Below are 26,728 nucleotides of genomic sequence, written 5' to 3'. Positions count from 1 at the left end.
GAAATGGTTCAAGGTCAGTAATGTACCTTCAGTGCCTTCATCAACTATATTTTGGATGGCATTGCAAAGAATGGACGTAAATGTATCTGTTCCAAGCAAATCTGAAAGCACTGTTGCACTCCTGACCCCAGAATGACAGAAATTTCCACACAACTAAAACAATTGGTTTACTAAACTGCTGCAGGAAACAAAACTACATGAGAGTTCATACTGTCACTATGTGGTTGACTCTTCCATCCACCAAACACCACAGGACCAAGCTACACAGCCAACCAGACCTTGTTGGTATATACTCTCCACACAAGCAAAATGTTCAATTAGATTTATCACCCTGTTCCCATATCAAACACATGCCTTTCATTCAACTACTCAATATAATGTTGAATACAGAAAGTTCCTGCCTCAGTCACTAATTCTGGAAATGAATTCCACATCATGTCTTGTCCGAACTTCCTTCTGCCTTCGGTTCTAAATCTTTCTTTGGCTATCTGCTCTGTCCTATACTTTCAGAATTTTAAACACTAATATTGCCTCAGTCTGCATTGTTCGGACTAAGAAATCCACTTATTCACATATTACTTCATATTGATATTTCCATATACCAAGTTACAATTGAATGTGCTGGTATTTTAAGCTCTCCAAAGCCTTAAGATCTGTCCTCTAATAACAATAATCTTTGTCACAAGTAGACTTACATTAACAATGAAGTTACTGTGAAAACCCCTAGTCGCCACATTCCAGCGCCTGTTCAGGTACACAGGGAGAATTCAGAACGTCCGATTCACCCAGCAGCATGTCTTTCGGGACTTGTGGGAGGAAACTGGAGCACCCGGAGGAAACCCACGCAGACACGGGAAGAATATGCAGACTCCGCACAGTGACCCAAGCCGGGAATCAAACCTGGGACCCTGGTCCTGTGAAGCAACAGTGCTAACCACTGTGTTACCATGCCACCCTATGGAACTCAAACCTGTATACAACACCAAAGCTGATGTCTGAAGGCTGATTGCTGTTATTTCTTTCACAAAAAAGCATCACTTCACACTTGCACCGAATTCCATCTTTCGTTTTTTAAAACCTGTCCCCCCCATTTTTTCCATTATGCCATTGCAACTTCCTTTAGTCTTGAGATAGTCATACTGCTTAATTTGGTATAATTTACAAATTCTGACACAAGTCTCCTTGTGGACTATAACTAACTTGATATCCTAAGTAAACAGAAGTCCCTACAAATGAACACCGCAGGTCATCACAACCTACAGCCAACCACATGGAATGGAAAACTGTCCTCAACTCAATATCTGTATTCTACTTTCTAACTAATTTTCATCCAATTTGTTATTGACCCTCTAGCTCCATATCATTCATCTTCACTAATCTCCCATGTGGTACATTGTCAAACGCTTTACTAATGCCCTTTGAATTGTAACAGGGAAAAACAAAATGTAACACCTTCTCAAGACAACTCAGAAGGCAATAAAGATCTTGCCCACACCCAAGGACCAAATGGAGAAATTACAGGAACTGAAAACCAAAAGTAACCACCAACCTGAAAGTAAAGGCTGTTCCTTAATAACACCATTCTTATTCCTCTCTTCCCAGTCCACAACTTCTTTATAGATCAGTTCTGAAACAATAAAAGTTATTAACAAAACCCTTAAATTGCAAATTTATCCTGACATTTTGAAAAAAACCTCATCATGCATTAATTATGCTAAATGGAATATCAACCAATCTAGTTAGAACACAAGTTAACTGAAAATAGCTTTGTCCAACTCAAAAATGTAGGTCTCATCTAGATGACAATTGTAGGGTTGTGGTGCCAAAACAAGCTGAACTCTGTGATCCAAGGCAAACACTTCTGTAGTGTAAATAGCTCAAGGAGTTTTGACTCAGCTGCAGACAGTCCGATGCATCAGGGAGGGGGAAGTTACTCAAACACTTGGGGAGGCAGCCATGCCCCTTTTTCTAGGGTCTTTTAAGTCAGTGGTCAGGGAAAGTAAGGTGTGACTGCAAGTGAGGCAGACAATCATGGGTGACCTTAATCCACAAATAGATTATATGAATCAGATTGGCTACAGTAGTCTGGAAAATGAGTTCACAAAGTGTATGCAGAACAATTTCTTAGAGCAGCACGTTCTAGAGACAACCCGGGAGCAGGCTATTCTAGACCTGGTTGTGAACAATGAGGCAGGGATTAATCAATAACCCCATGGTAAAGGGACCTTTCAGTGACAGCGATCATAATGATATAATTCATGCCCAGTTTGAAGTACTGAACTGTAGGCTTCACACTAGTGTTTTAAACCTGAATAAAGGACATAAGGGTATGAAAGCAGAGTTAGCAAAGTGAACTGAGAAATTGGGTTAAAGGTGGGACAGTAGAGATGCAGTGGCAGATTTTTAAGGAGATATTTAATAACTCTCAGTAAAGATTTGTCCCAGTGAAATAGTTTTTAACGAATTTAGTAGATATTTTTTGAGGAAGTAACAAGCAAGGTAGATAAAAGGGAACCTGTAGATGTGGTGTACGTGGGTTTCCAAAAGGCATTTGATAAGGTGCTACATCAAAGGTAACTTCACAAAATGTTGTGGGGTAATGTATTGGCATGGATGAAGAATTAGTTAGCAAAGAGGAAGCAGAAAGTAGAGATAAATGCTTATTTTTTCAGTTAGCAAGTTGTAACCAGTGGAAAGCACAGTGGGTGTACCTACACCTCAAGGACTGCAGCGTTTCAAGAAGGCAACTCACCACCACCTTCTGAAGGGGAACTAGGGATGTTTAGCTCAGTGGGCTAGACAGCTGGTTTGTGATGCAGAACAAGGCCAACAGCACAGGTTCAATTCCCGTACAAGCTGAGAATTCTGAATTCTCCCTCTGTTAACCCGAACAGGCGCCCGAATGTGGCAACTAGGGGCTTTTCACAGTAACTTCATTTGAAGCCTACTTGTGACAATAAGCGATTTTCATTTCATTTCATCAATGACGTGGATGAAGAGACTAAATGTATGGTCATTAAATTGGCTGATGACACCAAGATAGGTAGGAAAGTAAATTGTCAAAAGAAGGTAGAGTGTCTGCAAATGGATAAAGAGACAATTTAAATGAGTGAGCAGAAATTCTAAGATGTTACATAATGCGAGAAAATATGAAGGGTAGAAAAGTAATACTATTTAAACGGAGGGAGATTGCTGAACTCGGTGGTACAGAGGAATCTGATTGTTCTGGTACAGAAATCACAAAACATAGGCACGCAGGTACAGCAAGAGATTAGGAAGGAAAATAGAATGTTGAAGTTTATTGCAAAGGAAATGGAATATAAAAGCAAGGAAGCTTTACTGAAGCTGTATAGGGCATTGGTGAGAACACATCTCGAATACGATGTGCAATTTTGGTCCTTATTTGAAAAATAATATGCAATTGCGATAGCAGTACAGACTTCATTCATCCCTGGGATAAAGGGCTTATCCTATAAAGAAAGATCAAGAGGTTGGGTTATACCCATTGGAATTTAGAAGAAGAGGTGATCTTATTGAAACATACAAGAACTTGAGGGGGTTGGATAGGGTGGATACCGAGGACGTTGACACGTATGGGGAGATGATAACTAGGAGGCATAGCATAGCTTAAAGACCAAGAGGTCCAGACTTCCAGTTGCGGCTATGCCTGGGTAGGTTGCACGGTCGGCAGCTCCCGCCGATAACGGACTTTTGGGCCCTTTTAAGGAGCTCCAGCGGTACTTTGACGACGATTCCCGGTGTGGGAAGGAAACAGTGAGGGTCCCCGAGCGCTGTATGGAGTAGACCAGGAGTGGGGCGGTCAAAAAACCGGCTTTGGAGAAGAGAGGAGAGCGGGCGCGAAAAAGCAAGATGGCGGCAGGCGGAGATCAGGCAGCGTGAGCCCAGTGGTCACGGGAGCAGCAGGAGTTTCTAAGAACCTGCTTTGCGGATTTAAAGGCGGAGATGCTGGCCCCTATGAAGGCATCGATTGAAAGGCTGGTGGAGACCCAGAAGATGCATGGGACGGCGATCATGGAGGTGCAGCAGTAGGCCTCTGATAATGAGGATGAGATCCTGGGCCTAGCGGTTAGAGTGGAGGCACACGAAGCACTGCACAAAAAATGGCAGGAGAAGCTGGCGGACCTGGACAATAGGTCAAGGAGGCAGAACCTTTGGATTCTGGGTCTCCCTGAAGGCGTAGAGGGGTCGGACGTTGGGGCGTATGTGACCATGATGCTGGGCACGCTGATGGGCTGCGGGGTCTTCCCGCGCCCCCTGGTGCTGGATGGGGTGCAGAGTCCTGGCAAGGAGGCCGAGGGCGAATAAGCCGCTGAGAGCTATGGTGGTACGGTTGCACTGCTTCACCGACAAGGAGTGTGTCCTGCGATGGGGGCGAAGAAGGAGCGGAGCAGCAGGTGGGAGAACACCGAGATCCGTATTTATCAGGACTGGAGTGCAGAGCTGGCCAAGAAGCGTGCGGGATTCAACCGGGCTAAGGCGACCCTCCACGGAAAGGGAAGTCTGGACTGTTACAACCGGCGAGGCTGTGGGTTACATATCAAGACTGGCACGACTATTTTGACACGCCGGATGAGGCGTGGACTTTCATTAAGAATGAGAAGCTGGACTCGAGTTAATGGACTGCAGCACGTTATAGGGGTTGGTGGAGAGGGGGGTGGGGGGGGCGCGATGTTATGTTGGGGGTTTCCCCGTGTTTTCTTGCATTTTTGTGGCCCCCTTTGCCCTAGGCCCTCGAGGCTCTGGGTGAGGTCGCAGTTGGGATGAGCTGCGTCACAGGAGGTGGGGTCGGCCCAGATAGGGAGCGCGGTTTACCCGCGAAATAGTGGGGGTGGCACCTGAAGCTGGGTTTTTCTCTCTCTGCTTTGTTTTTCTCTGTGTTCACACGGGGTGTAGGGAGGGGGGTGACTCTCTCTAGCCCACTTAGGTGGGGGTGGGGGGGGTGGAGGAGGGAGCGGCCGGGGTCAGCATGAGTCAGCTGACTTATGGGAGCACAATGGGGGGGGGGGGGGGTAGGGGGATTAAGCGGATGCTTGTTTGGGGGAGGAGGGGTTAAGGGGGGGGGGCTGCTGTGCTGACTGAGGGGGAACTGATGTTCAAGGGGAGAGTCAGGGAGGGGGGCCTCGTCCTGGGGGGCTGGAAGGTGCGGGCACATGGCTGGCCTAAAAAAGGAGATGGCTAGTCGGCAGTGGAACGCGAGAAGGCTTGAATGGGCCGGTCAAGAGGGCCCGTGTGTTTTCGCACTTAAAGGGGCTAAAGGCAGACGTAGCCATGCTACACGAAACGCACCTGAAGATCGCGGATCAAACCAGGCTGAGGAAAGGATGGGTGGGGCAGGTTTTCCACTCAGGGCTGGATGCGAAGAACAGGGGGGGGGTCGCAATTTTGGTGAGCAAGCGGGTGGCATTTGAGGCGGCGAATAGTGTGGCGGATAAAGGGGGTGAATATGTTATGGTGAGTGGCAAGTTGCAGGGGGTCCGGGTGGTGCGAGTGAATGTGTATGCTCCGAACTGGGACGATGCAGGGTTCATGAAGCGGATGTTGAGTAGGATTCCAGATCTGGAGTCATGTAGTTTGGTAATGGGGGAGGGGGTCCTGAGGGGGTTCATGGACCAGATGGGGAGAGTGGATCTGTGGAAATTTGCCAGGCCAAGGAGTTTTCCTTCTTCTCCCATGTGCACAAGGCATACTCGCGGATTGACTTTTTTCGTGGTAAGTAGGGCGCTAATTCCGAGAGCGGAGGGGGTGGAGTATTCGGCCGTTGCCATCTCGGACCATGCTCCGCACTGGGTGGAGTTGGGGCTGAGGGAGGAGAGAGGCCAACGCCCTCTGTGGAGAATGGACGTGGGACTACTGGCGGACGAGAAGGTCTGTGGGCGGGTCTGGAGGTGTATCTAAAGTTATGTGGAGACCAATGATAATGGGGAGGTTCCAGTGAGTGTGGTCTGGGAGGCGCTGAAGGCAGTTGCTAGAGGGGAGCTAATCTCGGTCAGGGCCCACAGAGAGAAGAGGGACAAGATGGAGATGGAGAGATTGGTGGGGGAGATACTCAGGGTGGACAGGAGGTATGCGGAGTCCCCCGATGAGGGGTTGTTGAAGGAGCGCCGAAACCTGCAGGCGGAGTTTGACTTGCTTACCACAGGGAAGGCTGCTTACCACAGGGAAGGCCGAGGCTTAATTGAGGAAGGTACAGGGAGCAGTGTACGAGTATGGGGAGTAGGCAAGTAGGATGCTGGCGCATCAGCTGCGAAAGAGAGAGGTGGCATAGGAGATTGGGGAATTAGAGACTGTGGGGAAGGGGGGGGGGGGGGGGGGTAACATGGTGCTGAGCTTGGCAAGGATTAACGAGGTCTTCAGGGACTTTTATGGCAAACTGTACAAGTCAGACCCCCCGGAAGAGGGAGGGAGGGGAGGATATGAGGCAACTTAGGTTTCCACAGGTGGAGGAGGGACGAGTAGAGGGATTGAGGGCTCCGATCGAGATGGAGGAACTGGTTAAGGGGTTAGAGGGTGTGCAGGCGGGCAAGGCCCTGGGTCCGGATGGGTATCCCGAGTTTGATAGGAAATTCTCGGAGCTGCTGGGTCCGCTGTTGTTGAGGACTTTTAATGAGGCTAAGGAAAAGGAAACCCTTCCCCTGACGACGTCGCAGGCTTTGATCTCGCTTATCCTCAAGCGAGACAAGGACCCGCTGCAATGTGGCTCCTATAGGCCGATTTCGCTCCTTAATGTGGATGCAAAGCTGTTGGCCAAGATTTTGGCCACCAGAATTGAGGACTGTGTCCCGGGAGTGATTAATGAGGATCAGACAGGGTTTGTGAAGAGCAGGCAGTTGAATACGAATGTGCGGAGGCTCCTGAATGTGATCATGATGCCCTCGGACGGGGGCGGATGTAGAAGTGGTAGCGGCAATGGACGCGGAGAAAGCCTTCAATCGGGTGGAGTGGGCAGATTTTGTTTTGGAGGGGAATTTATAGAATGGGTCAAATTGTTGTATCTGGCCCCGGTAGCGAGTGTGTCGACAAACCGGCTGCGGTCGGGGTACTTCAGATTATGTTGAGGGGCGAGGCAGGGGTGCACTCCGTCTCCCCCGTTGTTTGACCTGGCAATTGAGCCGCTGGCCATGGCGTTGAGGGAGTCCAGAAACTGGAGGGGGCTGGTTCGGGGTGGGGGGGCATCGTGTTTCACTGTATGCGGATGACCTGCTCCTGCATATTGCGGATCCAATGGAGGGGCTGGGGGAGGTCATGCAGATTCTTAGGGATTTGGAGACTTTTCGGGGTATAAACTGAATGTTGGAAAAAGCGAGCTCTTTGTGATACAGGCGAGGGGCCAGGAAGAGAGACTGGAAGAGTTACCGCTTAAGATGGTGGAGAGTAGCTTTCGCTACTTGGGCATTCAGGTGGCTAAGAGCTGGGGTGCCCTGCACAAGCTCAATTTAGCACGGCTGGTGGATCAGATGGAGGAGGACTTTAAGAAGTGGGACATGCTACCGCTTTCCCTGGCGGACAGGGTGCAGTCCGTAAAGATGACAGTCCTCCCCGGGTTCTTGTTTGTCTTCCAGTGCCTTTACATCCTCATCCCAAAGTTCTTTTTCAAGCGGGTAAATAGGATTATTGCATGATTTGTGTGGGCAAATAAGACCCCGCGCGTTAAGAGACTGTTCTTGGAGCGCAGTCCAGGGGGAGGGGGGATTCAGAAATGGGTAGTGGAGGGAAGGGGGCAGCGTGGAAGCGGCGTCTTGTAAAGATAGTAGCTTGGGGGCACTGATAACGGCATCGTTGCCGCTTCCGCCGACACGGCCTACCACAAGCCCGGTGGTGGCGCCGACATCGAGGATCTGGGGGCAGTGGAGACGGCACAGGGGGAAGGTCGGGGCTTCAGTCTGGGCCCCGATACGGAATAATCACAGGTTCGCTCCCGGCAGAATAGACGGGGGGGGGTTCCTAAGTTGGCACAGGGCGGGTATCAGAAGGATGGAGGGACTTTTGCTAGTCTGGGGGCGCTGGAGGAGAAATTTGGGTTACCCCCGGAGAACACCTTTAGGTACATGCAGGTTCGGGCGTTCGTGAAAAAGCAGGTGGGGGAATTGCCGCTGCTGCCTGCCCGGAGGATACAGGACAGGGTGGTCTCGGGCGTGTGGGTAGGGGATGGCAAGATATCGGAAATATATCAGGAGCTACAGGAGGTGGAGAAGGCCTCGGTGGAGAAACTGAGGGCAAGTGGGAGGAGGAGCTGGATGAGGGCCTGTGGGCTGACGCCCTGGGCAGGGTCAATTCCTCCTCATCTTGCGCCAGGCTTAGCCTGATTCAGTTTAAGGTGGTGCACCGGGCACATATGACAGTGGCGAAAATGAGTAAGTTCTTTGGGGTGGAGAACAGGTGTGTGAGGTGCTCGGTGAGCCCAGCAAATCATGTCCATATGTTCTGGGCATGCCGGGCACTTACAGGATTTTGGAAAGGCTTTGCAAGGGCTATGTCCAAGGTCTTGGACACTCGGATAAAAACGAGCTGAGGGATCGCGATATTCGGGGTATCAGATGATCCGGGAGTGCACGAGTCGAAAGAGGCCGGAGTTCTGGCCTTTGCCTCCTTGGTAGCCCGGAGAAGGCTCTTGTTAATGTGGAGGGACACGAAGCCCCCAAGCGTAGAGGCTTGGGTCAGTGATATGGCGGGATATCTCAAGTTAGAAAGGATAAAGTTTGCCTTGCGAGGGTCCCTGCAGGGGTTCTCCAGGCAGTGGCAACCGTTCCTTGACTTTCTCGTGGAATGTTAGGTGGAGGTCAGCAGCAGCAGTCCAGAGGCCGGGGGGGTGGGGGGATTTCATTTGTAAAGGGCAAATACCCCCTCCTTATTTTGTTAAATGGTTAAACTGCTAAATGGTTAAGTTGTTTTCTGTTTTACTGTTATGTTTTCTTTTTGTTGTTTTTCTTTTTGTAGTGGCTTGTAAAAATTATTGAAAAATATTGAATAAAAATAAATTTTAAAAAGACTAAGAGAGTTTTTAAGACAGAAGTTATTTCTCCTCGGGCTATTATATGAAATTCTCTCCCCCAGAGTGGTGGTGACTGAATATTTAATAGATAAGGGATTAAAAGGGTTATGATGGCTGATGGAAAACTGGTTGAGACCACAACTAGATCAACTATAATCTTATTGAATGGTGGAGCAGGCTCAAATAATGGAATGGACTACTTCATCATATGTTGCTACGTTCCCAGTAAAATGAGTTTAAATACAGATTTAAATCGCCAAGAATGAGAAGTCACTACTATACAGAGGTAGAAGGTGGAAAGAAGGACATCTTGAGATGGAACTCAGATGCAGCTTGGTGCTGTGGCAGAGAATGAAGACTGCAATGCAAGTTGATTGAAGAGGAGGCCCTGGAAAGAGAAGTTGCAGGATGAATAGGGTGAATGATCAATGGATGATTTGGTAATAAGGCCTACATTGACAAAATGTTGCTTGTGCACGGATACTTTGGGTGAAAAATATCACCAACTAGTAGCTTCAATGAGAGACAAGGTGCTAACCTGTTGGCAAATGATCCAACAAAACCACGATGTCAAAACAATTTTCCACAAAATCAGGCTTGGCAAAGGTATTGTATGCAAGTTAATAGACATTCCAGAGAGAAATGTAGACATGGGCGACATAACCTCACATTTTTCCAAATTATACTGCATCCACCATTCATTTGCCTTCTCACTCAACTTGTCCAAATCACACTGACGGATCTTTGCATCCTCCTCACAGCTCACCCTCCCACACAATTTAGTACTCTGCAAATTTGTAGATATTGCATTTTGTTCCCTCAACTAAACCATTAATATGTATTATGAATAGCTCGGGACCTAGCACAGATCCTTGTGGTACCGGACTAGCCACTGCCTGCCAATTTGAAAAAGACCTGTTAAATCCTACTCTGATTCCTGTCTGCCAACCAGTTTTCTATCCATCTCAATGCACTTCCCCCTAATCCCATGCGCTTTAACTTTGCACACTAATCTCTTACGTGGGACTTTGTGAAAGCCATTGGAAAGTCCAAATCTACCACATTCATTGGCTCCCCCTCGTCAACTCAACTAGTTACATCTTCGAAGAATTCCAGTAATTTGTCAAGCATGATTTCCCCTTCATAAATCCATGCTGACCTCTGTCAATATCCTGGCTGGGAGGTTTGCGAGGATGGTTCAGGCGGCTTTAAACTAATTTAGCAGGGGGGTGGGAATCACGACACTAAGCCAGCAAGTATAGAGACTGAGGATGAGCACTGTACCAGGCTGGCTAAGAGGAAGGGTAGGCTGGGGAAGGTCGAACTCAGTGGGCCTGGCGGTCTGGAGTGTATCTGCTTCAATGCATGGAGTATGAGGCAAGAGAGATGAACTTAAAGCCTTGATTTACACACGGAACTTGGATGTGGTTGCTGTAACAGAGACTTGGTTAAAAAAGGGACAGGACTGGCAGCTAAATAGTCCAGGATATAGGTGTTTTAGGCGAGACTGAGAGGAAGGTAAAAGAGGTGAGAGAGTTGCAATACTGAACATAGAACAGACAGTGCAGAAGGAGGCCATCCAGCCCATCGAGTCTGCACCGACCCACTTAAGCCCTCACTTCCACCCTATCCCCATAACCCAATAACCCCTCCTAATCTTTTTGCACACTAAGGGCAATTTAGCATGGCCAGTCCACCTAACCTGCACATCTTTGGACTGTGGGAGGAAACCGGAGCACCTGGAGGAAACGCACTCAGACACGGGGAGAACGTGCAGACTCTGCACAGACAGTGGCCCGGCAGGGAATCGAACCCGAGACCCTGGTGCTCTGAAGCCACAGTGCCAGCCTCATTGACTGGAAATCCCTTAGGGCTAGGGGTCTGGATGGGGAGTAATTTATTAAGTGTGTCCAAGAAGGATTTGTGGAACAATATGTGGATAGGCCGACTAGAGAGAGGCTATATTGGACTTAACACGAGGGAATGAGCCCAGCCAGGTCATCAAAGTTGCAGTGGGAGAACATGTGGCTAACAGTGACCACAATTCCTTAAGCTTTCGGATACAGGACGAGTGTTGTCTAGGGTTATGGTGCTAAATTGGGGGAAGGCTAACTACACCAGATTAGGCAGGATTTTGGGGGCTGTTGTTTGGGAGAGGCTGTTTGAGGGTAAATCCACATTTGGCATGTGGGAGTCTTTTAAGGAGCAGTTGTTGGGAGTGCAGGACAGGCATGTGCCAGTAAAAAGGAAGGACAAGAAAGGCAGGATTCAGGAACCATGGATGACCAAGGAAATTGAGAATCTTGTCAAAAAGAAAAAAGATGCATGTGTCAGGTACAGGCAACTAAAAACAGATAAAGCACTTGCGGAATACAAGGAAAGTAGAAAAGAACTCAAGCAGGGAGTTGGCAGGGCAAAAAGGGGTCACGAAATGTCAATGGCAGACAGGATTAAGGAGAATCCCAAGGCATTTTATACGTATATTAGGAACAAGAGGGTAGCTAGAGAAAGACTTGGCCCACTCGAGGACAAAGGAGGGAAATTATGTGGAGAACCACAGAAAGTAGGTGAGGTCCTTAAAGAGTATTTTGCATCAGTATTCACAAAGGAGAGGGACACGTTATAGAACATAGAACATAGAACGATACAGCGCAGTACAGGCCCTTCGGCCCTCGATGTTGCACCGACATGGAAAAAAAACTAAAGGCCATCTAACCTACACTATGCCCTTATCATCCATATGCTTATCCAATAAATTTTTAAATGCCCTCAATGTTGGCGAGTTCACTACTGTTGCAGGTAGGGCATTCCACGGCCTCACCACTCTTTGCGTAAAAAACCCACCTCTGACCTCTGTCCTATATCTATTACCCCTCAATTTAAGGCTATGTCCCCTCGTGCTAGCCACCTCCATCCGCGGGAGAAGGCTCTCGCTGTCCACCCTATCTAACCCTCTGATCATTTTGTATGCCTCTATTAAGTCACCTCTTAACCTTCTTCTCTCTAACGAAAACAACCTCAAGTCCATCAGCCTTTCCTCATAAGATTTTCCCTCCATACCAGGCAACATCCTGGTAAATCTCCTCTGCATCCGTTCCAAAGCTTCCACGTCCTTCCTATAATGAGGCGACCAGAACTGTACGCAATACTCCAAATGCGGCCGTACTAGAGTTTTGTACAACTGCAACATGACCTCATGGCTCCGGAACTCAATCCCTCTACCAATAAAGGCCAACACACCATAGGCCTTCTTCACAACCCTATCAACCTGGGTGGCAACTTTCAGGGATCTATGTACATGGACACCGAGATCCCTCTGCTCATCCACACTACCAAGAATTTTACCATTAGCCAAATATTCTGCATTCCTGTTATTCTTTCCAAAGTGAATCACCTCACACTTCTCCACATTAAACTCCATTTGCCACCTCTCAGCCCAGGTCTGCAGCTTATCTATGTCCCTCTGTAACCTGCAACATCCTTCCGCACTGTCTACAACTCCACCGACTTTAGTGTCGTCTGCAAATTTACTCACCCATCCTTCTGCGCCCTCCTCTAGGTCATTTATAAAAATGACAAACAGCAACGGCCCCAGAACAGATCCTTGTGGTACGCCACTCGTAACTGAACTCCATTCTGAACATTTCCCATCAACTACCACTCTCTGTCTTCTTTCAACTAGCCAATTTCTGATCCACATCTCTAAATCACCCTCAATCCCCAGCCTCCGTATTTTCTGCAATAGCCGACCGTGGGGAACCTTATCAAACGCTTTACTGAAATCCATATACACCACATCAACTGCTCTACCCTCGTCTACCTGTTCAGTCACGTTGATTGGTAGTGTCTCAGAGGGATGTGTAAACACTTTAGAACAGGTTGTTATTATGAGGGAGGAAGTGTTAGGTGTGTTAAAAAGCATCAAGGTAGACAAATCTCCAGGGCCAGATGGCATCTATCCTAGATTACGGAGGGAGATAAGAGATGAAATCGCTAGGCCTCTGACAGAAGCCTTTGTGTCCCACTCGTTGGCCACAGGTGAGATTCCAGAGGGTGGAGGATAGCCAATGTTGTGCTGTTATTTAAGAAGGGGACAGTGAAATTGTTGGATAAGGTTCTCAGAGATAGGATCTATGCACATTTGGAAGTGAATTGTGTTATTAGCGGCAGACAGCATGGTTTTGTACGAGGGAGGTCATGTCTCACTAAATTTGATTGAATTTTTTGAAGAGGCGACAAAAATGATTGACGAGGGAAGGGCTGTGGACGTTGTCTGCATGGACTTTAGTAAAGCATTTGATAAGATCCCTCATAACAGGCTGGTGCAAAGATTAGATCACATGGGGTCAGGGTGAACTAGCTCGATGGATCCAGAACTGGCTCGGCCATAGAAGACAGAGGATAGCAGTGGGAGGCTGTTTTCCCAAATGGAGGTCTATAACTAATGGTGGTCCATAAGGGAACAGTACTGGGACCTCTGCTCTTTGTAATATATATAAATGACGTGGAAGAAAACGTAGCAGGTCTGATTAGCAAGTTTGCAGGAGTTGCGGACAGTGATGAAGATTGTCAGAGAATACAACATGATATAGATAGGCTGCAAAATTGGGCAGAGAAATGGCAGATGGAAGGGGATGCATTTTGGTAGATCCAATTCAGGTGGGAGCTATAAAATAAATTGTAGAACCATCAGGAGCATAGAGACACAGACACCTGGGTGTGGGTCCACAGATCCTTAAAAGTGGCAGCACAGGTGGAAATGGTGATAAAGAAAACATATGCCATGCTTGCCTTCATAGGACGGGGTATGGAGTATAAAAGCTCAAAAATTATGTTACAATTATATAGAATGTTGGTTAGGCCACATTTGGAATACTGTGTCCATTCTGGTCACCACACTACCAGAAGGACGTGGAGGCTTTGGAAAGAGTATAGAAAAGGTTTAACAGGATGTTGCTTGGTATGGAGGATATTAGCTATGAGGAAAGATCGAATAAACTGGGATTGTTCTCCCTCGAGAGACAGAGGCTGAGGGGCGACCTGATAGAAGTTTATAAAATTATTAGGGGTATAGATAGGATGAATAGTTGGAGGCTTTTTCCCAGGGCGGAAGTGACAATTCAAGGGGGCACAAGTTCAAGGTGAGGGGGGAAAAGGTTCAGTGGAGGTGTGCGGGAGAAATTTCTTTTGCACTGAGGGTGGTGGTGGCCTGGAATGCACTGCCAAGTGAGGTGGTTGAGGCAGACACGTTAGCGACCTTTAAGACTTATCTGAATAGGCACATGAACAGATGGGGTATAGAAGGATACAGGCAGTTGGTCTAGGTAGGATACGTGATCGGCACAGGCTTGGAGGGCCAAAGGGAATGTTCCTGTGCTGTATTGTTCTTTGTTAGCAGTTGAAATATCCAAATGCAATTCAAGCCTCGCATGGAGCATGGGAAGTCAGATGGATGGCAATGCATTGGGGTAGGAGGGATCAAATTAAAGGAATGGAAGGGGAGGGAGAAAAGCTAGAGTTTGAAAATATTCAAGAGGGTAAAAGCAGCAATAGCAAACTAGAAAGGCATATTGTGACTATAAACAGAGGGAAGAAAGGAGACAATATGATAAATTAATTTTCAAGTCTGAAGTCCAGTGGTAGGATGAATTTGACATATAGACAAGGTAAAGTTAGCTTTAAGAGCATTAATGGACCCAGTTGTGGAGACATGTGAATTTTTCAGGATCAAGTTTTCAATTTGTGCCCAGTTGTTGCAGTTTTCCAAGGGAAATGTTGAGGAATGAAAAGTTAACCAAGAGCTAAATGAGTTTGGTCCAGTGGAGACGGATGTGTTAGTAGTGCACAGGTAGATTCAGTATATCAGCAGAGTTGTGGGAATCTAGAGAGCATGAAACATCAATTGACAGGATTTGCTGCAGATGAGGAAGCTAACCTGAGCAACAGCTACCGGGAGGCGAGAAGGGCAGAAGATTAAAGTAACAGTAGGAATGTCAGAAACCAGTTAACCTAATTATGAAAGGCGATGGGCACCAGAGGATGAATGAAGCCATCAGTCACAGGAAGCAAGTGGAAAGCAGCCAAGTTCACTCAGCAGCAAGGGTACAGAATGAAATGAAATGAAATGAAAAGAAAATGAAATGAAAATTGCTTATTGTCACGAGTAGGCTTCAATGAAGTTACTGTGAAAAGCCCCTAGTCGCCACATTCCAGCACCTGTTCGGGGAGGCTGGTACGGGAATTGAACCGTGCTGCTGGCCTGCCTTGGTCTGCTTTAAAAGCCAGCGATTTAGCCCAGTGTGCTAAACCAGCCCCTTAAAAATGAAAATTGCTTGTCAGAAGTAGGCTTTAAATTAAGTTACTGTGAAAAGCCCCAGTCGCCACATTCCGGCGCCTGTTCGGGGAGGCTGGTACGGGGATTGAACCGTGCTGCTAGCCTGCCTTGGTCTGCTTTCAAAGCCAGCGATTTAGCCCTGTGCTAAACCAGCACACCCGGATCAAAATTAGTAGGAATAGATCAAAGCTAATTAAGCATGGAATGTAAATATCCCAGAATTCAATCTGAAAACTGAACTAATGGAACTAGGTGACATGCTGGAGTGGAGGTCATCAACAGAGAAATCAGGAACAATGGTAAGAGTCAACATTAAGATCCAGAACTCAGTGCAGAAGTGGTCTTCAGCACAGGAAAAAATATTCAGAATTCATTGCAGCATAAGGGGAAGTCAACAGATGCAGTCCTGGAACCTCAGCTCAGCAGGCAACAGCGATTAGGCACTGTAGCACATAATACTTGAAGCAATTGAGCGACAGAGCAGAGAAATGGCAACATGTAGAGTAATCAAGCATAGCACAGACTTCATGTTAGAGGAGTCCAAACACCAGAGAAATAAAACAGGAGCAGAACATCAAACATGAAGAACACGACAAAAGCATTGATCAAACTTTGTCAATGGACGGGCAATATGTTCTGCATAAAAGGCATGAAGGACTTGTCATATGTGGAGCTGATGACGACTCTGGGCCTGTACTCTATGGAGTTTAGAAGGATAAGGGGAGGGATCACATTGAAACTCACTATACAGAGAAGCCTAGATAGAGTGAACGTGGAGAGGATGTTTCCACTATTAGGAGAATCAAGGACCCAAGGGCACAGCCTTACATTTGGGACGATCCTTTAAAACAGGGATGAGGAGCAATTTCTTCATCCAGAGGGTAGCAAATCTGTGGAACTCATTGCCGTAGAAGGCTGTGGCCAAGTCACTGAGTGTCCTTAAGACAGAAATAGGTTCCTGATTAATGAAGGGATCAGGGGTTGTAGCGAAAAGGCAGGAGAATGGGAATGAGAAGCATATCAGCCATGATTGAATGGCAGAGCAGACTCTATGGGCCGAATGGCCTGATTCTGCTCTCATGTCTTCTGGCATTAACGCTGTGGCTTACATATGTTGATTAGGACAAAAGGCACCCACTAAAGCACTAAAAGACTGTTGTTGGTGGAGGGAAATGAAGAGCAGTCGATGAACATGACAGAATTATTTGAGAAGAGCTCCGTAAGGAACATCCAGGAGCAATTGTTGTTGAATTTAACAGCATTATCAAAAACACATTAAATATGAAATTTCAGTGGAATACATACAGTCAATCAAAGTACCAGTTTATGAATATTCACCTTTCCATTCCTCTATAGTGTGTTCTCTCTCCTCCAATTGCTTATCGTAGATCTGTGGAGGGGGCTATTGTACAAACAAAAACTTTATTAGAATAATTATGAAGCATTAATCAAAGAAATACACAACTCTTTACTTAGAACTGTGACTTTGTGTGCTAAGTGCATAAGTAAGTGTTTGCTTATAGCCATAATGCAAAGCTTTTCTGTTTCAACTGTGAAAGGCTACAAACTATTATATAAGCAATCCTTAAGTGTTGGAGGGAGTGAACAAAGAACAAAGAAAAGTACAGCACAGGAACAGGCCCGTCGGCACTCAAAGCCTGTGCCGACCATGCTGCCAGTCTAAACTTAAATCTTCTACACTTCCTGGGTCCGTATCCCTCTATTCCCATCCTATTCATGTATTTGTCAAGATGGCCCTTAAATGTCACTATCGTCCCTGCTTCCACCACCTCCTCCGGCAGCGAGTTCCAGGCACCCACTACCCTCTGTGTAAAAAAAACTTGCCTCGTACATCTCCTCTAAACCTTGTCCCTCGCACCTTAAACCTATGCCCCCTAGTAATTGACCCCTCTACCCTGGGAAAAAGCCTCTGACTATCAACTCTGTCTATGCCCCTCATATTTTGTAGACCTCTATCAGGTCGCCCCCTCAACCTCCGTCGTTCCAGTGAGAACAAACCGAGTTTATTCAACCGCTCCTCATAGCTAATACCCTCCAAACCAGGCAACATCCTGGTAAATCTCTACTGCACCCTCTCGAAAGCCTCCACATCCTTCTGGTAGTCTGGCGACCAGAACTGAACACTATACGCCAAGTGTGTCCTAACTAAGGTTCTATACAGTTGCAACATGACTGGCCAATTCTTATACTCAATGCCCCGGCCAATGAAGGCAAGCATGCTGTATGCCTTCTTGACTACATACGCCACCCGTGTTGCCCTTTTCAGTGATCTGTGGACCTGTACACGTAGATCTCTCTGACTGTCAATATTCTTGAGGGTTCTACCATTCACTGCATATTCCCTACCTGCATTAGAGTGCTTAGATTACAAGAGATTATTGCTTGCAACTTTGAAAATGTTGGGAAAGATGTTAAGGATCAATAGGTTAATCTTTTACATTCACTTTCTAATATACCCAAGTCTGGCACAGAACACACTTTCTAGTCTCATATTTCCAGTAATAGTTTTTCAATCATATTTTTCTGATAACGCACCGTTGTTTAGAAACCAATGAATTCAGTACCATGGGCAATACCACAGGAGATCCATTAATACTACAGAAGTACACCGGTGCCAAAGAATCAGAATAAACAAAATATATTAATCATTTTTAAGTCAATACTTTTCAATGTACTTCGGTACATGTGACAATAAATCAAATCAAATCAAATCCACAAAGGCATGGCAGGCTAACTGCATGTAACAAGGATAAACATATTTTTGCTTGCCCTCTAACAAAAAGAGTAATTAACCCAAATTATTTTAGGAGAAATGTTCCTCGATCAGGATCCGCCCTAACCTGATATATGTGGGATATTAAGGCATTCGAAATGTTGACCTCGGCTCAGTGGTAGCACTCTCACCTCTAAGGTAGTAGGTTGCGGGTTTACACCCAATACCAAAGACTTAGGCAGATAATCTAACACCTAATGCAGTACAAGAGGAAGTGCTGCACCATTTTGTGGAATGTTAAACTGAGGTTCTACCCGAGGCATAAAATATCACATATCACTATTTTGAAGAACAGTAGGGGACTTCCCTTGAATGTCCTAGCCAATATTTATCCCCCAACCAACATCACAAATTATCTGTCATTTCTTCATCATTGTCAGAATTTGCTGTGTGCTTCCCTACATTACAATAGCATCTGCACTTGAATTGGGGGGAAAGCACTTTCAGATGTCACAAAGTTGTGACACACCATGGTGGGATTGTCCAACCTCACTCGTAGCCAGGACTCTCTGGTCCTCTGAAAGTGAATGGAGCTTTGGCTGGGACACTAAATTCCCCGTTCTCTCTTGCAGTAGGGCAGCAACGAATCAGATCGGAGAATCCCACTACATACAAAGGAAAGGTTATTTTGGTCTTGATTCTGCTCCAGCTGTGTAAATGAAAACCAGCCAATATTCTCCACAAAATTATCGACCACCTTCAAATTCTGGTCGATGACAAAACAGCATCCAAATAAATGAGTTGCGCCAATCTGAAATTACTGTTTTATTTCAGAGGTAAGGCACTTAATGTTTACACATTTTCATTGATTTATGACACAGCGATGAATAAAGCTTTCTTTTGTTGAATGAGATTAATCAATTCAAAGAAGGGATAGAGGAAGTCAAGAAATAAAGGAAGGTTGGCTGCAATACTTAAATCGGTAAAATGCAGTCCTCATACCTTCCTTTCCAATTACTCAGTAATTAGTCATAAATTACATCTAAAACACAGATTTTATTAACTGATACTGTGGTCTCAGCTATTTTAAGAACCAGAAGATTCTTGGTCCACTTTCAGTTGCTTCTGCACAACTTTAACAAAGTCAGCTTCCTAATTTTCCGAATAGTGCAACACCACAACTGTGTAAGCTTAGTTCAAGGGGAGCTCAAATCTCCAGATGATCTTTCGATTTTAAAACCTTTGGGTTAGAGCACTAGCCATCTTATTCTCGGCAGGTATGACTGCTCAGAAGGATGTGCACTAATAGAAGTTGATTAATGGTCTCACCTGTCAGTCACCAGCTTGATACAACTGTGTGCAGCTGACTGGGAGACTCTGCAAAGATCACCCACTGAGCCCTGGAAAAATCTGGAAGCATAAATTCGATCGTGACCCTGAGAGCCCTGGGCATTGGATATCCACCCACATAATTGAACGCTCTCTCCCTCAATTCTCTGGCATTTGGCCTGCCTGGGCAGCACAAAACTCTGCCCTTAACCACAATCTAGGCCGACACTACAGCACAGCAAGTACCACAGGGCCAGAGTTGCTATCTACTGGATATAAAAGATCCCATTGCCTCCCCGGAGACCATGTCAATGTTCACTTCTTAGTCACCATCTAAAAGAGATATACTGGTCATTTATTTTTGTTTGTTGGTTTAATAAGAACTTGCTAAGTGCCAATCACAATAACTGGCCAGGAATTAGTCTTCAAAATTAACAGACCATAGTCAATAAATTATTTTGGATTATTGTATAATTGGAAGATGAGCAAAACTCATCGATTCCACTTTGACTTCCTAATGTTCTTCCTCTTTTTGTGACGTGCTACACCATACTCTCCAATCTTTGCGTGTCAGAGCTTCTAAAAGTATCTCTGAACTGCTGTCTGCCTTCTCTCAACAACAAACCTTCATGTTGCATTTTGTTTTTTTTTTAACTCCAGGCCAAACACATCTTTGCCCACACACTTCCATCAAGGCAGCCACCCAGCAGTCCTACCTACAGGCTTGGCCCCAAGTTTCATGGTCAAGATGTGACTTAAGCACAGTTTGAAGAATAATCTTGCCTATACAACCCTCAGTTTGCCAGTCTTTTCTAACATGATTGTACATTCTAATCGTCTCATTGATGGAATAGTATTAAAAGATTTTGTTATAAAATTTTAGCATTTAGCAATGTACACCAGGTTCTCAATATAGACATTTGTGATGAATAAATGTTACACTATCCTTTATGAATATAATATTGGAATTATTTTAATCTTTAACCTTACTTATGTTTTTCGAACATACAAAAAATAAATTTTATATGTCAGATTATGTTATGATAGACAGTGAACTCCTGTTTTGATGGGAACCACTTAATTAAACTGAATCTCTGAATTTTATACTTATTTAACAATTTGGGCAAGAATAAGTTTGACAAGTTCAGAATTTCAGCAAACTTTCCATTTCCAGAAGGTAGAAATGTTACTTTTGCCTGGAAGCTCTACTACCTTCAGAGCCTAAACAACCTTCATCCTGATGTTACACAGCAAACTTTTCCATTGTAAATGCAACTCCAGAGAATAAAATTGACCGGATTAAATGATTAGACCGAGAGCTCAGTTACACTGCCAATCCATTAGTTTCAGGTTAGTTTTCATTGTGTTAAAGATTCCTTTTACTTCTGGGAGAAAGTCTGTTCAATTGGAAGGGGAATGCATCGTGTCTCCAAAAGGGATAGAAAAAAATCATAGTTTCAAATGACAAAGTCAGCATGGCTATACAAAAGGTGAATGTTTGAGATTTGTGGATGTAGCTAGTAGGGCAGATAAAGGGGAACCTGTAGATGTTGTATACATCGATTTCTGAAAGGCACTCGATAAGGTGTTGCACAAAAATGTTAATAGACATGATAAGTGCTCATGGAGTTGGGGCAATATATTAACATGGAAGAAAAGTGCAGGCATAACTAGGGCATTCTCAAGTTGGCAGTGTGACAAATGGAGCGCCGTAAGGATCAGTGCTGGGGCCTCAGCTATTTGCAATCTACATAAATGACATCGGCAAAGAGACAGTAATCCAAGTTACCAATGATACAAAGGTTGGTGGAAATAAAGTTGTGAGGAGAGCACAAAGGCTGCAAAGAGATATAGACAGGTTAAATGAGTGGTCAACAAGGTGGAATATGTGGTACAATGTGGGGAATGGAGAGGATTTCCACTTTGATCAGAAGAATAGAAGAGCAGGTTTATTTTTAGAAAAGATGAGAAAGTTGATGTTCAGATGGACTTGGGTGCACTGATATAAGAAACAAAGTTACTGTCAGCATTCTGCAGGGACCATTCCCTCTGGGATAATCTAGTTCACACTTCCACCATACCCAACACCTCTCCCATCACCCATGGCACCTTCCCATGCCATCGCAGAAGGTGTAACACGTGCTCCTTAACAACCCAGGCCCAAAACACTAATTCCAGGTTAAGCAGTATTTCACTTGCACCTCTTTCAATTTGGTCGACTGCATTCGCTGCTCCCAATGTGGTCTCCTCTATATCGGAGAGACCAAACGCAGACTGGGTGATCGCTTTGCTAAGTACCTACGGTCTGTGCGCATTCAGGATCCTGAACTTCCCATTGCTTGCCATTTCAACACAAGACCCTGCTCCCATGTCCACATGTCTGTCCTTGGCCTGTTGCAATGTTCCAGTGAAGCTCAATGCAAGCTGGAGGAACAGCATTTCATCTTCCGGTTAGGCATGCTACAGCTTCCGGTCTCAACATCGAATTCAACAACTTCAGATGATTAGCTCTACATTTTGACCCCATTTTTTTCATTCCATTGTAACGGTCTTTTATTTCTTTCTTGTCTTTTTTAAATATATATATACCGCCCCACTCATTCCCCCCATCTTATCCCCTCTTTTCTCATTTTACTTCTCTCCCGCCCATGTCCCCCCACATCTACATCTGTCACAGCTTACCCTCTGATTTTAGTTTCTCTGCTGTTTGGCCTTTCACACTTTTTATTCTCTCTGGGACTGCCATTAGCATGCTTTGTCCTTGGTTTCTGAGGCTATGACTCATCTTTCATTCCCTTACCCTACAGGATAAAAATATCCCACTTTCTATGTCTTTTAGCTTTGACAACGGGTCACCTGGTCTCGAAACGTTAGCACTTTTCTCTCCCTACAGATGCTGCCAGACCTGCTGAGATTTTTCAGCATTTTCTCTTTTGGGTTCAGATTCCAGCATCCGCAGTAATTTGCTTTAAAACAAAGTTAACATGCGGGTATATCAAGTAATAAGGAAGGCAAATGTCCACTGACCTTACCTAGTCTGGACTGGAAAACTTCAGCAATGTGGTTAGTATTTTTAAATAGCCACTGAAATGGTATAGCAAGCCATTCAGTTTTATAAAACTGACACAATGCCTACAGAAAGGTATAAAACCAGGCAGATCACACACCATCAACCTAGGAACCAGAAATGACAACAGAAAATTCAGTCATGTGAACCCTGCAAAGTTCCCCTTACTAACAAATGGAGCTTGTGCCACTGCAGGAGTTCCTCAGGGTAGTGCCCGAGGCCCAACCATTTTCAGCTGCTTCAATGATTTTCCCTCCATCATCATGAGCTCAGAAGCAGGGATGTTCTCTGATTATTTCACAAATGTTCAGCAGCATTCCTGATTCCTCAGACACTGAAGCAGTCATGTCCAAACGCAGCAAGATCTGGACAACATCCAGGTTTGGGCTGACACGTGGCAAGTATCATTCACACCACACAAGTAATGACCATCTTGGGGACTACGGCACTAAGAACCTGGGTTCGAATCCAGGCCCTGGGTCATTGTCCATGTGGAGTTTGCACATTGTTCCCGTGTCTGCATGGGTTTCACCCCGACAACCCAAAGTTGTGCTGGCTAGGTGGATTGGCCACACTAAATTGCCCCTTAATTGGAAAAAAAATAATTGGGTACTCTACATTTATTTAAAAAAGTAATGACCACCTCCAACAACAGAGAATCCAACTATCCCCCTTCGACATTCATTGGCATTACCATTGCTGAATCCCCCATTATTAACACCGAGGGTTACAACTGACCAGAAACTGAACTGGCCCAGCCATATAAATACTGTGGCTACACGAGCAGATCATAGCCTGGGTAGGAATATGTCAGATGGATGTACCTTTAAGAAATGGGTGTTTATCAAATAGCTGCAGTGATGTCAGAGTGTGGGTGCAGCTGGGATGTCTGTCTGTCACTTTTGTTTTTGAGCTGGCAGCTGCAGTGTGTTTTGGTTTCGTTTTGAGGTGAAGAGCTGCATTCACAGCAGGAAGATGCTATGATCTCTCTCTGCAATCTAAAATTCACTTGATGATTTCAAAGTAATACCCGTTTTTGTAGCGAATTTAAATATGCTGTCTTTATTTAAAAGTGGGTTCACTTGTAGATGTTGTTGGAAAGTTATTACGGGTTATCTATAGAGTACTGTATCTTTTGGAGGGTGGTCAGGATTGGTAGTTGATAAACTGTTTACTGTGTGTTTATAAAATGTTAACTGGAGTCACAGAATAAACATTATTTTGTTTTAAACATACTTTAACTGTTTGTTGCATCACAACTGTAAAGCGGGCCCTCGTGCTCCCCAGAACCAAAATCTATTTAAAGTTATGGGTCAGGTGAACTCCATGGTATACTTTGGTGTTCTCTAAACCAAGGCACAAGTCAGGAGTGTGATGGAATACTCTCCACTTCTCTGGATGAGTACAGTTCCAACAGCACTCAAGCAACTCAACATCCAGGATAAAGCAGCCTGATTGGCACCTCATCCACCACCTTTAACATCCACTCCCTCCACCACCGATGCACAATGATAGCAGCGAATACCAACTCAGGATGCACTGCAGCAACCCATCAAGGCTCCTTCATTTGCACCTGCCAAACCAATGACCAATACCACCTAGAAGGAGAAGAGCAGCAGATGCATGGGAACACAATCACCTGCATGTTCCCCTTTAAGTCGCACACCAAACAGACTTGGAACTTTGTTGCAATCCTTCATTGTTGCTGGGTCAAAATCCTGTCATTCCCACCCAAACAGCACTACACCATATGGACTGCAGCAGATCAAGATGATGACTCACCACCACCTTCTTAAGGGCAATTAAGGATGGTCAATAAAATGCTGGCCTAGCCAGTGACACCCTTCTCCAATTTTAAAAAAATGGCATGTTAACCTTTATGGAAGGGAATTAGAGAGTAGGAATAAAGAAGTCATGGTCAATTCCACAGAACTTTAGTGAGACCACCCCTGGAATGCTTTGTGCAGTTTTGGTCTCCATATTTAAGAAAGGAGGCAAGTACAGTGAACGTTCACGATGTTGGTCCCTGGGATGAGAGGGTTGTCTTCTGATGAGGGGCTGTGTAAATTAAGCCTATATTTTCTGGAGTTAAAAGAATGAGGTGGAAATATACAAAATTCTGAAGGAGGTTGACAGGATAGACAGGGTTTTTTCAGCTGGTTGGGGAATCTAGAGGACTATAGGATAAAAGATCACTCATTTCTTCACTGAAATGGTTGTGAATCTTCGGTATTCTCAGCACCCAAGGGTTGTGGATACACCATCACAAACTATATTTAAGGCTGAGATCAAGGGATACAGGGAGCCAGCGGGAAAGTGGGGTTGAAGCCCAAGATTAGCAATGGAATGGCAGACCTGGTTCGATAGACCATTTGATCTACTCCTGTACCCATCAGTTGCGTTCTTGTGTTCAAGTACAAATTTCAATGCAGAGTCTAATTTAAAACAGCAGTTTAAGCACAAGTAAAACATAAATCAAACACATGTATAAAATATATAACAAAAATGTTAGATCAAAAGTAACTTGCTTACTGCTTCTACTTCAGAAGGATCGTACCAAACAGCAATATATGGATGCTGTAAGGCATCATCAACAGAAATTCGCTTGTCGGGATCGATAACCAGCATTTTTGATAGAAGATCTCTGGCCTGACTTACTGTAATTTAATATACAAAATAGTTTGGGTATATATAAAATTTATTCATTTTATAAACGCTGCACACTTTAATTAAACACTATCGAGGATTTTGTTTACACCAGCAATTGCAAATTAGTAAACATGGCCTTTAACAAACTTGTGATTTCACTACACTGACGAAAGTGGAAAGCGTCCCTCAAGAATTTGATTCATGAACTACAACTTGCAAAACAAAATACTTGTTTGCTTTGAAAATGCTCAATCAAAATGGTCTTAACATAAAAGTTAGAAAATAACCTTGTTTCTGAACTATCTTAATATTTTCAGAAATCCTATGCTGTCACATGTACCATCAAAATTTTACACATTTCAAGTTGCTCATAATCCCTGGTTTCTAGTATTTTCAGCAATTTTATTTTCAATGATTTCATTTCTGTTTTTCTAATGCTCTTGGTGAACAAAGTTTTAAAAGCACATACACAATGCAATTTAACCGATCAAAAGTTTAAAAAAGCAAAACGCACCTTTTAACTTGTCACGTTCCGAATCTGCTGGAAAAACCCAATCCGGAAACAACGTTTCAAAGCCAAGCCCTGGATACTTTGGCCTATTTTCTACATAATTTCGTACAGTTGGTTGCAATTTCTTCATGAATTCTGCAGATGGTGTTCCTAGTTGTTCAATAACTTTATTCCACTGATCAATATCTGTGTCAACTAGTTCAGGAAAACTGGTTAATATTTCGCATGCCAATTTTTGTTTTTTAAATTTAGTAACTGCAGTGCAATTCTGTTTTATTACTCCAATTTAAACTATCATTACTGTCCCATTTTCTTGGGCTGTAAACCTTGAAACCCAATACCCATTTATGAACATCTTCAAATCAGCATTCTACAGTATTTAATGTAAATGTACTTTACTACTTCCTGCATATATTCACATTTGTATTATTTACCAGATGCAACAAATCTAACGTTTATCCTATCAATTAGGTTACTTAATAAATTGGAAATATTGTACTGAAATACCACTTGCACTTCTAGCTCCTCTATTTTGCTCAAAGCCAGCACAAATGCACTGCAAACACTAACCATAAAAGTTCAATCAGCAAATAAGGATTAACTAAAGGTTAATAGTGCAAGATCGCAAAATGGAGTGTTAAGAAGTTACCAATTTTTAATTCTGAGGGAGGAAACATTCATAATGTTGAAGTATGTGCGATTAGTCTGGACTTCAATGCAATGCAGATGCTGGGAAAAAGAAATGTATATTTGCAGTTCAAGACAAAAGGTCAAATGAGCACAGATCATGGCCACATTGATGCATTCTTCCAATTTCCACATTTTTTCCAGAATAATTTAAAACACTTAAGATAACTATTCCAAGGTGTTGCACAGGGGCATAAGACAAAAATGAATGCTGAGCTAAAGGAGATATTAGGAGAGATGGCGAAAAGCTCAACGGTGTTGGTTTTAAGGAAGGTCTTGCAGAAGATGGAGAACGGAAAGATCAAGGAGAGCATACCGGCAGGTAGGATGCAAGGTGGCTCAAGGCACTCCTATCAAAAAACGATGATGGATGCACAAGAAGCTAGAGTTGGAAGAGTTTTGAGAGG

The 26,728-nt window shown here is 44.6% G+C and overlaps 1 protein-coding gene across 1 annotated transcript in view; it reads right to left on the bottom strand.

Annotated features, from left to right (window-relative positions):
* The window catches only part of LOC119965253 (mitogen-activated protein kinase 9), a 58,246-nt gene that overhangs the window by 19,543 nt on the left and 11,975 nt on the right, over positions 1 to 26,728 (bottom strand). The window contains exons 6-9 of the mRNA XM_038795743.1: positions 25,638 to 25,820; positions 25,007 to 25,131; positions 16,683 to 16,746; positions 1,550 to 1,627 (exon numbers count right to left, since the gene is read on the bottom strand). Of these exons, the coding sequence (XP_038651671.1) occupies positions 1,550 to 1,627; positions 16,683 to 16,746; positions 25,007 to 25,131; positions 25,638 to 25,820 (450 nt within the window). The remainder of the gene's footprint in view (positions 1 to 1,549; positions 1,628 to 16,682; positions 16,747 to 25,006; positions 25,132 to 25,637; positions 25,821 to 26,728) is intronic.

The sequence above is a fragment of the Scyliorhinus canicula genome, chromosome 4 (genome assembly GCF_902713615.1).
Source record: "Scyliorhinus canicula chromosome 4, sScyCan1.1, whole genome shotgun sequence".
Taxonomy (NCBI): domain Eukaryota; kingdom Metazoa; phylum Chordata; class Chondrichthyes; order Carcharhiniformes; family Scyliorhinidae; genus Scyliorhinus; species Scyliorhinus canicula.
Note: the sequence above shows the minus strand (reverse complement) of the source record. Positions and strands in the feature narration are given on the sequence as shown.